Source organism: Anolis carolinensis, chromosome 6, assembly GCF_035594765.1.
Source record: "Anolis carolinensis isolate JA03-04 chromosome 6, rAnoCar3.1.pri, whole genome shotgun sequence".
NCBI classification, from domain to species: Eukaryota; Metazoa; Chordata; class Lepidosauria; order Squamata; family Dactyloidae; genus Anolis; species Anolis carolinensis.
The window spans coordinates 66,426,532-66,441,517 of record NC_085846.1 but is presented as its reverse complement, the minus strand read 5'-3'; the positions used below and the strand labels follow the sequence as shown (position 1 = coordinate 66,441,517).

The following is a 14,986-nucleotide window of genomic DNA, read 5'->3' as shown; positions in this document are numbered from 1 at the left end:
CATCAAAAGCACAAGCAAAGCACCCCTGACAGATGGCCTCCTAGCTTCAATGTTAATAATAATAATAATAATAATAATAATAATAATAATAATAATAATAATAGAAGAGGAGAACCCTTGGGTCATTTAGCCCAACCCCCTTCTGCCTTTGTGCCGTGGGGGCCGGATAAATGGCTTCGATGGGCCGCATGTGGCCCCCGGGCCTTAGTTTGAGGACCCCTGATCTAGAGCAATGCTTCCCAACCTTTGCTTCTCCAGGTGTTTTGGACTCCAGTTCCCACAATTCTTAACATTTGGTAAGATGGCTGGGATTTCTGAGAGTTGAAATCCAAAACAGCTGGAGGACCAAAGGTTGGTAAGCATTCATCTAGAGTTCTGTTTTAAGGGCTCTCGGGATGTTCAGATCTGTTCTTTGGCACAAAGTTATTCAAATTGCCAACAATTTTACTGCAGCACATTGTTTGAAAAAACAAAATGGTAGGTGATCCAGACATCTTCTCAACCTCTTGCTTCTTGTGTCTTCACAATTCGAAGATTCCCATGCCCATCTATCTTGCTACCATGGACAACGTTCTGGAAGATACAAAGAAACAAAATAGACCACAGACAAATATTCCTATGGTGTTTTTGCAGATGGTCTGCTCATGTTGGAAATCCTTGCATCTCTTCACAATGCAGAATGATCCACAGGGGTTCAGATGTGTATGTTTGTGGAGATGCAAGTGAATGGAGCATTTCTATACACTTTCCTCATTCTATGCACTCTTGCCCAGGTCAAGAAAAAGACTTCCAAGTGAACCTTTGAAGTTCAGTGAGGTCTAAGCAGCCATTCTTTTCTTGATAACAAAGATCTCCACTGTCTTTGTCATTGGACTATTGTTCATCCAGCTCAGTGGTTCTCAAGCTGTGGGTCCCCAGATGTTTTGGCCTTCAACTCCCAGAAATCCTAATAGCTGGTAAACTGGCTGGGATTTCTGGGAGCTGTAGGCCAAAACACCGGGGGATCCACAGGTTGAAAACCACTGCTCCACCTGGCAGCACCACAGATAATCCAAATCTGGCCGCCTTCAGGTTATCTGTCTGGAGACTCCATCCTCTGTACCATGAGACATAGAGGCACAGATACTTAATGTGGTTTGGTAACCTTTTACCTGTGCCCTGAAATCGAAAGGAAATCTAGGAATTTCCTCAAACTTACCCAACCTGCTTTTTGTGCTCCTGGTGGTTGTTGTGTGTTTTCCGGGCTGTATGGCCATGTTCCAGAAGCATTCTCTTCTGATGTATCGCCCACATCTATCGCAGGCATCCTCAGAGGTTGTGAGGTATATTGGAACCTAAGCAAGGGAGGTTTATATAAATCTTCCTTGCTTAGGTTCCAATATACCTCACAACCTCTGAGGATGCCTGCCACAGATTTGGATGAAACGTCAGAAGACAATACTTCTGGACCATGGCCATACAGCCTGGAAAACACACAACAACCCAGTGATTCCAGCTATGAAAGCCTTCGACAACACATTGCAGTTCATTATCTCTCTGTATGCTAAAGCACTGTTGTTCTAATCTCTCAATATGTATTCGTCTGCCATCTCTTTTTATCAGCAGGACTGTACTAACAGTCCTAAATTGTTTGCTGACCAATCACTGAAAAGATTCATCAAGGGTTTGAAGCATCTGTATCCTTCGGTTACAGCACCTGTACTACTGTGGTCTCTATTATGTGCTGCTCCCCAACTCATGGGCAAATCTTTAGACTTTCTCATCATGCCAGAACTACAGCTGTTACACTTCAATGTCACCTTTCTAGAAGCCATTACATTGGTTACATTCTATAGCGTAAAATGATCTTCTCTTCATTCTGTAGGCATTTGTAAATCTCTTGCCTTCTTTGTTTCATGCACCAAGCACATCAGAAATCTCACTCTTTTTGCACTATGGCAGTGTGAAGAAGGAGATGCCAGTCTCCTCTCACAGACTGTCTACGTGGATATCACATACCATTTCCTTGACATGCAATTTGGCCAAATTGCCCTTAATGTCAAACATACTCTACCAGTGATGGCCACTTAATCTGCATTTATTGCAGGAATATAATTGCCAGACTGGTGCCATGCTGTTCTCTGGCCATAACAACCCACCCTTATAGCTCATTGCAGGTTGTAAAATAGAGCATGTGTTGATATATGTTTTGGCCATTCTGTTATTTCTTCACTACTGGTGTGTCATCTCCTGGCTCCAATGACTCACACAGTTCACCTATTTCTCATCTACTTGTATTCTGTTAATTTTTGGACTTGCTGGAGAGTGAGAACCAAGGGAGGTATATTGGCAGTTTGAAATATGCATGATGGAGGATGATGACAATGTCTTGGCAAAAAGCTATTCAGCTCTAGAGTGTTCCAAATAAGATTGCACAGGCGGAACATAAATTTGTGTGAGTTCACAAATGACCATTCAGAGCACCACAATTACAAATAAGTAACCTGTTCCTTCTCAAGCTGTAGAAACCTTTAAACACCCAAGTGTAACTCGCTTGGCATTTTGCATATTGTAAAAAGGAAAAGTAGGTCCAATTAATTGCCTTGGGTTAGTATGAGAACAGTCTAGCAACATTAAACATGTAGTGTGATGCTCAACAAAGAGAGAAAGTGTGTGTCATAATCTAATTCCATAATGTAATCGAATTCCATAATCTAATTGTGACAATTCCATGTGTATTCTCAGTAATCTATCTGAAAATGTATATTGCACCCATATTTTGGAAACCTGTCAGAACAGCTGTTAATTTGTACAGAAGTTAACGTCTTGCACAGAGGTTCAAAATGGTATTTGCTGGACATTAAAGACACAATTTAAAACAAACAACTTCATAGAGATCATGTTTTTTAATTATAATTTTTGCAATATGGCTTATCCTTTTTTGTGCTGTTCATTTCATTTCTGGTCCTTCCACATCTCCTCTTTACAGGAGGAGAAAAAAGAACACTCCAGAGAACGCTGGGTCCTTCCTTCAGCTGCTTACACTGTGCTAATGAGGTGCCTTCGGGAAGGGGTAAGGCTTTCTGTTGTTTTCAATAGAATTTCTTCATTGTAATGACCCTTCAGGCATTGTGTGAGAATTGTAGCCTGCAGCAGTCCAAAGCATTGTCAACTGATTGCTTCTGAATTTAAATAATTGTAAGTCCATGGCCAATAGAAGAACAAAAGTATAAAACGTTTTTCTTGTGTGCTGCACATGTATACATTTTGGAAATAAAATCTACTTGCTTAGTATTTTTTTCAAATTACATAATTCTTGAACGAAGTGCTTTGATAAATAATACAATTTCTGTCAAATTTCTATTTTTTTCCACTAGCTAGACATTATGCCTTTTATGTTATATTCGTTCTCTTGAGTTTTGTCTTATCAGGGGTTACTCATTCTGGTGTACTGATTTCAGCACTTATTTACTTAAAACCTAAGATTACAAGAATATTATTTTTCAAAATGGAAAAAGAATGTATTAGCACCAGATTAAAAATGCATATAATATTTACAAAAAAACAATTGCCATTGCTGCACCCATAAATAGAGAATGTATCAAGCAAACACTTTCAGCATTAGATTTATATCTTTTGAAATATAATTTTAAAGTATCAACAGATGACAAAAAACAGATTTCTTCTGTAATAATAGGGTAGTTCTTATTGCATTTCTTTTTAAAAGAAACAGCAAAATAGAATTAAAGATTATGTATCACAAAGAAAAATAAAAGGGGTTGATATTCATCTAGGTTTATAGGTCTAAATCCATGTTTTAGTTCCAGCTAGCGTTGTCCAATTAAACCTATTGCTGTACTAGTTGCACTTTTAAAATACCTGACTATTTCCATTGATCATTTACCGATTAAGAATATAGTCTCCGTATTTTGATCTTACGTAGCCAGTGGCATTTAATTATTAGTTCCAGGACTACCCTTGGTCACCAAAATCTGTGGACGTTCAAGGCCCTTTATGTATGGTTAAATGGTGTCCTTTAAATAAACAGCAAAATCAAATCTTGCTTTTTTATTTTTAAAAAATATTTCAAGCTGTGGATAGTTGAATTTGTGGATGAAGAATCTGTGGATATGGAGGGCTGGCTATCCCTCACAACCTCTGAGGGTGCCTGCCATAGATGTGGGTGAAACGTCAGGAGAAAATGCTTCTGGGTCATGGCCATACAGCTCGGAAAACTCACAGCAACCCAGTGATCCCATATTGTCCGAATGCCCAGTCACCGTCTCCCAAAGCAGTTACTTTATTCTCAACTCAATGGAAAATTGAATGTCAGTGGAAAACAAAAGAAATGTAAAGATGGGCTTAAAGTGTGGAATAAACACCAAAAACCAGGAAGCCCTGGCACTCAACTTGGGCGTTCTACCTGGAGACCACCTGTTACGAACAGTGTTATGGATTTTGTGACAGCACAACTAGAAGGTGAAAGGGAGAAATGTATCAAGAGGAAGGCAAGCCAAGCAAATCCTTGTCATGACCGCCCTAGATGATGATAATAACAATAACAACAAGAACAACAACTTTATTCTTATATCTCGTCACTATCTCTATGAAGGGACTCGGTGTGGCTTACACACAGGGCTGGCCCTAGATAATTTTCAAGTGTAAGCGAACAGAATTTTGGCACCCCCCCCCCCCCCAAAACCAATCACTGAAAAATAAAAGCGTTGGATAAGCGAAAATGTTGGATAATAAGTAGGGATTAAGGAAAGGCCTATTAAACATCAAATTACATTATGATTTTACAAATTAAGCACCAAAACATCACGTTTTACAACAAATCAACAGAAAAAGCAGTTCAATACATGGTAATGTTATGTAGGAATTACTATATTTGTGAATTTAGCACCAAACATTGAACTGGGATATAGGGCAGTGTGGACTCAGATAACCCAGTTCAAAGCAGATATTGTGGGTTATTCTGCTTTGATATTCTGGGTTATATGGCTGTGTGGAAGAGCCCTGAGGGTCCTTCCACACAGCCATATAGCCCAGAATATCAAGGCAGATAATTAGGCCACCGAAAGGGAATCTGGCCCCCAGTATTAAAAAAACCTCTAAAATCAGGACAGTAAATAAAGGACACTCTGAAAACAGGGGAAATTCAGACAGGAAACAATCAGGGCCAGCTAACACCTCCCAACCAAGGATGCCCCTAGGGAGCAACCATGGGACGAGGGCATGGGATAAAGTGCAAGGCCTTCCATCTGGAAATCTAGAACCTCTTTGTGGAAAACTATGTAAATCCAGAATAGGTACAGTCAGTTACAGATCCACCACCAAGACTCTACCCTTTGAAGACAATCATAGTCGGGCACAAGTGATTGCCTATAGTACTTCTCTAGTTTGAATTTTAAAGGTGTCTTAGCCTATTTAGGGTTTAGTAGTTTGGGCAACTTTTAAAAAATGCAACCTAAAAAGTAGTGTGGACATGGAAGCCACCAGTTGCCATTTCTTTTAGTTTTTATTAAGAAAGTACCCCTAAATCCACTAAAAATTGTTTTGTTTTTTTAAAAAAAGTTATTAATTTTAATCCATTCCATTTGTAATTGGTTAGGATAAAAAGTAACTCACTATATAATACATTCAATGTACACTGGATTTGCTTTGTTATTTAAAAAACGACTAAGGAACACATGAACTTTAACTGAAATGATAAAGTAGTACAGGCAGTAATGGTAGCAGGAGAAGTAACCAGTTCTCTGTTCCAGCTGACTTCGTTTTGGAAGCCCTTCAGATTGACTCCCCAGTTTCCTGGAACACAGCAGTCAGTTGTACTTTGTGGTCTCCATTTAGACTGGCAATTAACAAGGTAGTTGACTGGGTGAGTCAATTGCATTGTGTCAGTCTACTTGGCAGTTAGCCACTAAATTTCAGCAGCAGATCAGAGAATTTTAAATTCGTCTTTCTTCTGGGGTCCTTCAGGGGCACAAAAAGAGGAATTGGGTGTTGCATGTAGGTAGTGTGATTGCATTTGGAATATTTAGCTGGTTCTGACATCTCAAAAGAGAGATATAATTTGAAAGGGAGCCATGAAGTCACTTCCTTATTAGGATACACTACCCATTTAATTATTATTATTATTGACACAACGACGTTGTATGACACAGCAAACAAGATAGATATGCTGGATTTCGTTTCACAAAATCACAAGTCGAACACTTCCCAAGTGTCTAGGACTGTGTGATGTATTTTCGGATGATGCGTGCAGATCCCAGTAAGGTGGCCTTTTGCAGTTGGCAGATCGTAATTTTGTCAATGTCTATTGTTTCCAAATGCCGGCTGAGATCTTTTGGCACGGCACCCAGTGTATGAACAGTCACAGAAGCGGCAGAAATACACAATGCCTGAAAACCGCACAATTATTATTATTATTATTATTATTATTATTATTATTATTATTATTTACATAAATAATAATATCCCACCTTTTCTTTCTTAAAAGAGACTACAGTTACAAACAGCCCTTTGAAGGCAACTATAAAATTGAAAATGTGAAAATGAGTTTGACATCCCTGATGTAGAAGGTTGCATAAAAATATTACTTGTACTAAATAATTATATTTAAAATTTTTACTAAGGAGAAAAGCAGCCAGCTGATATCAAGGCTCTATAAGCAAAAGGCAAAATATGCAACAATTCTACTGATTTGTATGTCTCCTTTTTATATTGTCATACTTACCAGTTTTGTATTTTCCATGTTTTACTGTCTTAGTACAAAGTACTTTGTACTTTGGAAAAACTCTGGTAAGTTTTTAAATCAAACTCTGAGACTTTGTATAGGACAAGTTTGAGAAAGCTTGTATCATTACTTCTGGATTCCCTGTAGTTCATATGTTTGTGAAATGATAAAGTACATAAGACTAAATATTAGTTTAGTTCAGACTTCCATTCCAGGGAGGTAATTAAGCAGAAAATGGCATAATCTTCCTGCCTTTACACTCTTTGATAATAGGTCCCTGAGGGGCTTAAGTGAGTCTAGCTCAGGTGGCAGCAAATTGAATTAGTTTGACAGCCTCATTGAGTTTATAGAACATAGTGACAATCCATGACCCTTTTCCAGACAAGATGCTGTGGTTATCTGGCCCAGGGCATGTTTCATGTCATTACTGGCTCCCATATGCAAAGCTAAGGAAAACCTCAAGGGACATATTTGAATGCGTGTAGCCAAAATCACAGTTCTGTACTGGTAGATATTTTTTTGCCATTCATAATAATTGATGTTTGTTGAATGTATATTGTTGTTTTGTTATTACTATTATTGTACACAGTCTAATTTACAATTAAAGTAATATGCAAGCAAAAGATAACAGAATAGAAAGATGAAGAACAGAAAAAAGAAGAAGAAAAGACATATCAGAATAGGTCTCTGACCTCCACTTGCCCAATCCTAACTGCTGAAAAACAAAGAAAAAAAATCTATTATAGATCCAACTAAATAATCATGCTAAAATTACTCATCACCATAATTGCAGAATATCACATTGTTAGAGTTCTTACTGCTCAAAACATTGAGCAACTGCTTTTAAAAAATGTTTTCAGTTGGTTTTTAATGTAGTTCTTTTAGAATCCCCATTAAATTGATAATTTGGATAAATGAAGCAGCCTTAACAAGTTACTGTTAGTGATTTACTTTGAGCAAATTTGAACAAATAATATTTGTGCTGCTGCTGCTTTATCCTGAAGAAGTACCATATATATTCGAGTATAAGCCGACACGAATATAAGCCAAGGCACCTAATTTTACCACAAAAAAACTGGGAAAACATTGACTCTAGTATAAGCCGAGATACCAATAAAATTACATTAATTGAAGCATCAGTAGTTTAAATGTTTTTGAATCTTTACTTCAAACTGTTATTTAAGATATGACTGTTCAACTCTGATTAAATCATTATTTTCATCTTCTTCGATGTAAATGTGCTTATGTATCCTTTTAATAATAATAGTGTGAAATAATAAATGTAATCATAGTAATAATAAATACAGTAAAATAATAAATGTAATAATAAATACAGTAAAATAATAAATGTATTAATAATAATAAAATAGAATAAAATAAATGTAAAAATAACATAATAGAGTAAAATAATAAATGTAATAATAATAATTAATAGAGTAAAATAATAAATGTAACAATGCCAATAATAATAGAGAAAAATAATAAATATACCATATATACTTGAGTATAAGCCGACCTGAATATTAGCCCACCAGGACCCTCACCCGAGTATAAGCCGAGGTGGTTTTTTTTCAGTCCTAAAAAAGGGCTGAAAAACTAGGCTTATACTCGAGTATATACAGTACTCTAAATTTACTTTTCAGTTCTTTATGATAATGCCCAAAGAAAATATTTGAGCAACTTTTTGAAATCTACATTTATTACTATGAATGAATGAAACTTTATTTATAACCCACCCTATCTCCCCAAAGGGACTCTGGGCAGCTTACAACAAAATACACAGTGGCAAACATTCAGTCCCAACAGTAATATAATCAAACCAGCTCAATAAATTATAAAACAACGTAAATAAACAAGTCATAACATAATTCACATAATTGCAAACATTAAATCCTTAAAATCTCATTAAACAGCTCTAAAGTTGGACTAAAATTGTTGGAGGGGAGATGATGAACAGCAGATTAACCGGGTGGATGGTAGCAGAGAGGCGAGGGTGCATATAGATGTACTTAATCCTCTCCATAAGCTAAATTACATAAATGTGTTTTTAGCTTTTTAAAGGAGAGGAGAGAGGAGGCCATTTTAGTTCTTTTGGATGGGAGTTCCAGAGATAGGAAGCGGTCACGGAGAAGGCCCTCTCTCGTTCCCACCAGCTGCACTTGAAACTGGGGTGGGACCAAGAGGAGGGCCTCCTCAGCTGTCACGACCCAGGCTACAGAGCACCAATAACCATACGCAGAGGCCAGATTCTATCTAATATCTTTATTAAGGAAATATATAAGATTAATAAAAACAAATGTAAAAGTTAGTTCAGAAGCGGACCTTTCAGGAAAGGTCAAAATTAGTCCAAAAAAGCAATGTCCAATATGAAATATTATGGTCCAAAGTTGTAATCCAATAACCGAACACTCACTTTGCCAGGCAAAGTGAGGGGAATAGGCCAGGTCCTTTAGTCCATAACTTGAAATAACTTGATACTTGAAACAAGGCTTAATCGTGGAACAAGGTAGCTAGGAACAAGAACAAGGTCCGTGGAATAACTTGGTAAAATCCGTGGAACAAGGCAAGGATTGGTCCTGGGCAACAAGGCAAAGTCCGTAGGTAAACAAGGCTGGGAAGCAAGGCGAAGGCTGGAAAGCAGGGCAAGGCTTGAGCAGGAGCGAGGCTTGAATCGGAGCGCGCTGTCCAGACACAACTCGCTCCGTAGGCTGACGAATTGACTCCGCGAAGTTACTACGCGGGTAAAACACCTATATAGAGTCTAACTTTCCCACCGAAGCAGTTCTCTGGGAATCAGAAACGAAAGCTAAACTCTGAGACCAGATGTTAGACTCCTTAAAGATTCTCACGAGAAGCAGTCTTAATTGGCTACATTCTTAGCTGCAATTCTCGCACTCCTGCGCGAAGCTGATTCCAAACTTCTCTGTTGTTTACAAAACTCCCGGCGCAAGAACACGGGAGAAGTAGGCTCTGGGCTTGTTTGACATACTTCTGGGAGACAACTTTCTTGCAGGTGCAAGGTTCCCAGATCTGCCTGGGAAAGATCTGGCTGAGAGGAATCCAGTTCTGACTGGGAAGGTAAAAAACCCAAGTTTTCTTCTTCATCAGGAATTACAATGTCCTGAGCAGGACTACAAGGCCCATGGGTCATCACACTATCCCCCTCCTCAAGGCCCCTCCCAAACTGGGGCCCTCTCCCCGAGGCGCGAGGTCGCGGCTTGGCGGGATAGGTCTGATGAAAGCGGCGGGTTAGATCAGGAGCATGGACTGTGGAGGCGTCTTCCCAAGAGCGTTCCTCAGGGCCAAAACCCACCCAGTCAATGAGATATTGTAGGCGGCGGCGATGAAAGCGAGAATCCAAAATGTCCTCAACCTCGAACTCCTCCTCCCCATTCATTAAAACAGGAGGGGGGGCCGGTTGGTCTGTATCAGGACGCACACCATCCGCCGGAAGGAGCAGGGAACGGTGAAACACTGGGTGAATACGCATTGAACGCGGAAGTTGGAGTTTGAAAGTCACGGGGTTTAATTGCGCCACCACTGGATAGGGGCCAATGAAACGGGCATCTAACTTCCGGCAAGGGCGGTGGGAGGGCAGAAAGCGAGTGGACAGAAAAACCCGATCTCCTACCTTGATTTCGGGGCCCGGCTGGCGGTGTTTGTCAGCGTGGCGTTTATAGTCCTCCTTGGCTTGGTCCAGTTGCTGGAGCAAAAGTTGTTGCACCGCTGTGAGTTCCTGCAGCCAATCCTCTGCTGCGGGAACTTCTGAAGTTTCAATGACAGGGGGAAAGAAACGTGGATGGAAGCCGTAGTTTGCAAAGAACGGCGTTTCTTTTGTAGAAGCTTGAACTCCATTGTTGTAGGCAAACTCTGACAGTGGTAACAGAGAAGCCCAATTGTCCTGTTGGTAGTTTACATAACAGCGAAGATACTGCTCTAAAGTGGCATTGGTGCGCTCCGTTTGTCCATCTGTTTGGGGATGATGAGCTGAAGATAAGCGAGAGTCTATGCCCAATAGTTTTTGTAGTGCCTTCCAAAAACGAGAGGTGAATTGAGATCCACGGTCTGTGACTAAACTCTTGGGCAATCCATGTAGTCTGAAAACATGTTGAAGGAATAGATCCGCAGTCTCTTTGGCCGTGGGGAGGCCTTCGCAGGGAATGAAATGGGCTAACTTGGTGAAAAGGTCCACCACCACTAAGATCGTGGTGAATCCACAGGAAGGTGGTAGGTCAGTGATGAAATCCGCAGAAATTATTTCCCATGGGCGAGATGGGGTAGGAAGGGGGTGTAAAAGCCCTGAGGGCTTCTCCCTTCTTATCTTGGAGCGCTGACATACTGGGCAGGTGTTGACATATTTTTCCACATCCTTGCGGATCTTGGGCCACCAAAAATCCCTTAGGATCAGATGCATGGTTTTAAATAGTCCGAAGTGTCCTGCTGGTTTGCAGTCATGACACAGACGAAGCGCTTTTTCCCTGCCCGGTCCGGGTGGGATATAAACATGATTTCTATAGCAAAGCAGCCCATCTTTAAGCGAAAAGGGAAAATGCAGACCTTGGCGAAGTTGGTCCTGCGCCCAGGCATCTGCTTGCTGACTAGCCCTGATTTCTTGAGCACAGATGGGTCCTGGAGTAGAGGAAGTTGAACCAATGGAAATGGATTTGGTGTTCCCCACTGTGAGCGTGGCAAAGTTCTCGGGTTGTAATAGTTGGGATTCAAAGGTCTCCTTACGTCCTGCAGCGTATTCCGGTTTACGTGACAGGGCGTCTGCTTGCTTGGTCTGGGCTGGGGTCACGTAATGAATCTGGAAGTTGAAACGTTCGAAGAATAAAGCCCAACGTTGCTGCCTCTGATTCAGTTTGCGGGCAGTTCTTAGATGTTCTAGATTACGATGATCAGTGTGGACTTCAATGGGAAATTTGGCCCCTTCTAGCCAATGTCTCCAAGTTTCAAAGGCTGCCTTTATGGCCAGTAGTTCTTTTTCCCAAATGGTGTAATTCCTCTCTGGTGTGGTTAGTTGACGAGAGTAAAAGGCACAGGGATGGAGGTGATCTCCCACCGGTTGTAAGAGTACAGCCCCAATTGCCACATCAGAGGCGTCCGCTTGCACAACAAAAGGGGTTCCAGGATTTGGGTGCTGTAGAATTGGCTGGGACGTGAATAGTTTCTTTAGTTGCTGGAACCCTTTCTCTGCTTGATCAGTCCAGCGGAAAGGCTGTTTTCCACGGATGCAGCTAGTGATGGGGTCAGACCAGCGGGCAAAATCTGGAATGAACTTGCGGTAATAGTTCGCGAACCCCAAGAAACGCTGCACCTCTTTCTTGTTGGTTGGCGCCCGCCATTCCAATACTGCTGAAACCTTGGCTGGATCCATGGAAAGCCCTAGAGGCGAGATGCGGTAACCAAGGAAATCTACCTCTTGTAGATCAAAAGCGCATTTTTCCAGCTTGGCATAAAGTCCATGATCCCGCAATCGTTGTAACACCATTTTGACGTGGTTCTCATGTTCTGATTGTGATCTAGAAAACACCAAAAAATCGTCCAGGTAGATTATCAAGAACCTGTCTAGATAGTCCTGAAAAATGTCATTGACAAAATGCTGGAACGTTGCGGGAGCTCCGCATAATCCGAAATTCATAACTCGGGACTCGAATAATCCGAATTTGGTCTGGAAGGCGGTCTTCCACTCGTCCCCTTCTCTGATGCGAACTAAGTTGTAAGCCCCCCGAAGATCCAGTTTGGTGTAAACCTTGGCTCCTCGAAGCCGATCCAGTAGATCCGAGATTAAGGGCAGGGGATAGCTGTTCCGCTTGGTGATATTGTTCAATGCTCTGTAGTCCACCACCAAGCGTAGTTCCCCTGACTTCTTTTTCACAAACATCACTGGGGAGGCGGCTGGGGATTGAGAGGGTCTAATGAATCCCTTACGAAGGTTTGTCTCTATAAATTCCCTGAGAGCTTCTTGCTCTGGTTCAGTCAGAGAGTATAGATGCCCTCGCGGGATCGGGGCCCCCTCCACCAGGTCAATGGCACAGTCATAAGGTCTATGTGGGGGTAATTTCTCGGCTTCTTTTTCATTGAATACATCCCAATACTCGGAGTACTTCTTGGGCAGGGTGATGATGGGCTCGGTGTCTGTGGCATGGCAGACCTTGGCTACAAGGCAATGGTTTTGGCAGTACTGTGAAGCAAACTGCAGTTCTCTGTTGGACCAGGAGATGTTAGGGTCGTGGAGAGTCAGCCATGGAATTCCCAAAATCACAGGGAAATGGGGAACCTCGGTAACAAAGAAGGAAATCTCTTCCATATGTTCCCTTATCCACATCCTGGTGGGTTCCGACCACTGACTTACGGGGCCCGTCTTGAGGGGGCGGCCGTCTATGGCTTGCACCACACGGGCATTCTTGAAATCATGGTATTGTAATCCCAGAGAGTCGGCATACTCTCTATCAATGAAATTGTTGGTGGCTCCAGAGTCTATCATGGCGTGGATCATGACGGGTCCCCTTTTTGCTGACCATAAGGTGACCACGAGAAGGAACAGGACCCCAGTAGGCGGCTCTTGAATGGATTTTTTGACCGGGTTGGCGAGCCTCTCTACGCCCGGTCGTTGGCTTCCCCCGCCGGCTGTGTGCCAGTCGGCTCAGACGCCTTCGTCTCCGTGGAGGACGCCGCCGCAAGACGGGCGGCAGGCTTCCCTTTGGCTGGGCACTCTCTGGCGAAGTGGCCCCCGTTCCCGCAGTACCAACAGAGGTTTAAGCGTTGACGACGGGCCTTCTCGGCGGCATCTAGTCTGGGACGCACGTTGCCCAACTGCATCGGCACCTCCTCGCTTCCTCTGGGGTATGGGGTTGGTGGTGGGGGTCTCCACACTGGACGTGGCTGAACGCTGGCGGGAGCGGGGGGTTTTGCCCCGGCTCTACCGCTCTGGCCTCGAACCCACTGTTTCCTGTTGGCAATCATGACTTCAGCCCGTAAACATTGATCAATGAGTGCCTCGAGGGTCTGGGGAGGATCCACCTTGGAGATTTCTTCCAGCATTTCAATGTTGAGACCCTCCCGGAATTGTCCTCTGAGGGCTACATCGTTCCAGCCGGTGTTGTGGGCCAGCACTCGGAACTCGGCTATATACTGAGACATAGGTCTGTCTCCTTGGAAAAGGCGACGGAGTTTGTGACCGGCTGCCTCCAAATTGTCCTCGATTCCCCAAGTCTCCTTGAGGTGGTCCAAGAAGTGTTGCGCTGATCTTAGGTGTGGAGAGGCTTGGTCGAACAGTGCCGTCGCCCAGTTGGCCGCTGGCCCGTCTAGAAGACTGTAAACCCACGCCACTTTGATGTCTTCTTGGGGAAACTCGGCAGCACGGGCCTCTAGATAAGCTTGACATTGGCGACGGAAAACATGAACCTTGGAAGCTTCTCCAGTAAACTTGGTTGGCAACGCCATGGCCGGGAGGCGGATTCCGCGCTCCCGCAAACCCTTTATTTCTCCATCCTGGGCGTTGAGTCTGTCGCGGATGCGATCCACTTCGTCCTTGCTGATGGTGTAGCTCAGTGGCTGCCCACCGGGCACGGTTCCGGTAGACATTCTGGCCGAGGTTAATTGGTGCTTAGGGTGGCGGAGTCAAACTGTCACGACCCAGGCTACAGAGCACCAATAACCATACGCAGAGGCCAGATTCTATCTAATATCTTTATTAAGGAAATATATAAGATTAATAAAAACAAATGTAAAAGTTAGTTCAGAAGCGGACCTTTCAGGAAAGGTCAAAATTAGTCCAAAAAAGCAATGTCCAATATGAAATATTATGGTCCAAAGTTGTAATCCAATAACCGAACACTCACTTTGCCAGGCAAAGTGAGGGGAATAGGCCAGGTCCTTTAGTCCATAACTTGAAATAACTTGATACTTGAAACAAGGCTTAATCGTGGAACAAGGTAGCTAGGAACAAGAACAAGGTCCGTGGAATAACTTGGTAAAATCCGTGGAACAAGGCAAGGATTGGTCCTGGGCAACAAGGCAAAGTCCGTAGGTAAACAAGGCTGGGAAGCAAGGCGAAGGCTGGAAAGCAGGGCAAGGCTTGAGCAGGAGCGAGGCTTGAATCGGAGCGCGCTGTCCAGACACAACTCGCTCCGTAGGCTGACGAATTGACTCCGCGAAGTTACTACGCGGTGTTCCGTCCCCCAGGACGATGGTTTGCCTTACTTATTGGTCGTTTGTTTGTTTTCCCTCCTTTGCATTTTGTTTCAGCCTTTGGCTGCAAAGCCC

At 42.6% G+C, this 14,986-nt stretch overlaps 1 protein-coding gene across 6 annotated transcripts in view; it reads left to right on the top strand.

Moving 5' to 3' along the window:
* The window catches only part of ulk4 (unc-51 like kinase 4), a 266,746-nt gene that overhangs the window by 33,292 nt on the left and 218,468 nt on the right, over positions 1 to 14,986 (top strand). For all 6 annotated transcript variants that reach the window (XM_062984172.1, XM_062984171.1, XM_062984173.1 and 3 more), the window contains one exon: positions 2,969 to 3,052. In XM_062984172.1, the coding sequence (XP_062840242.1) occupies positions 2,969 to 3,052 (84 nt within the window). The remainder of the gene's footprint in view (positions 1 to 2,968; positions 3,053 to 14,986) is intronic.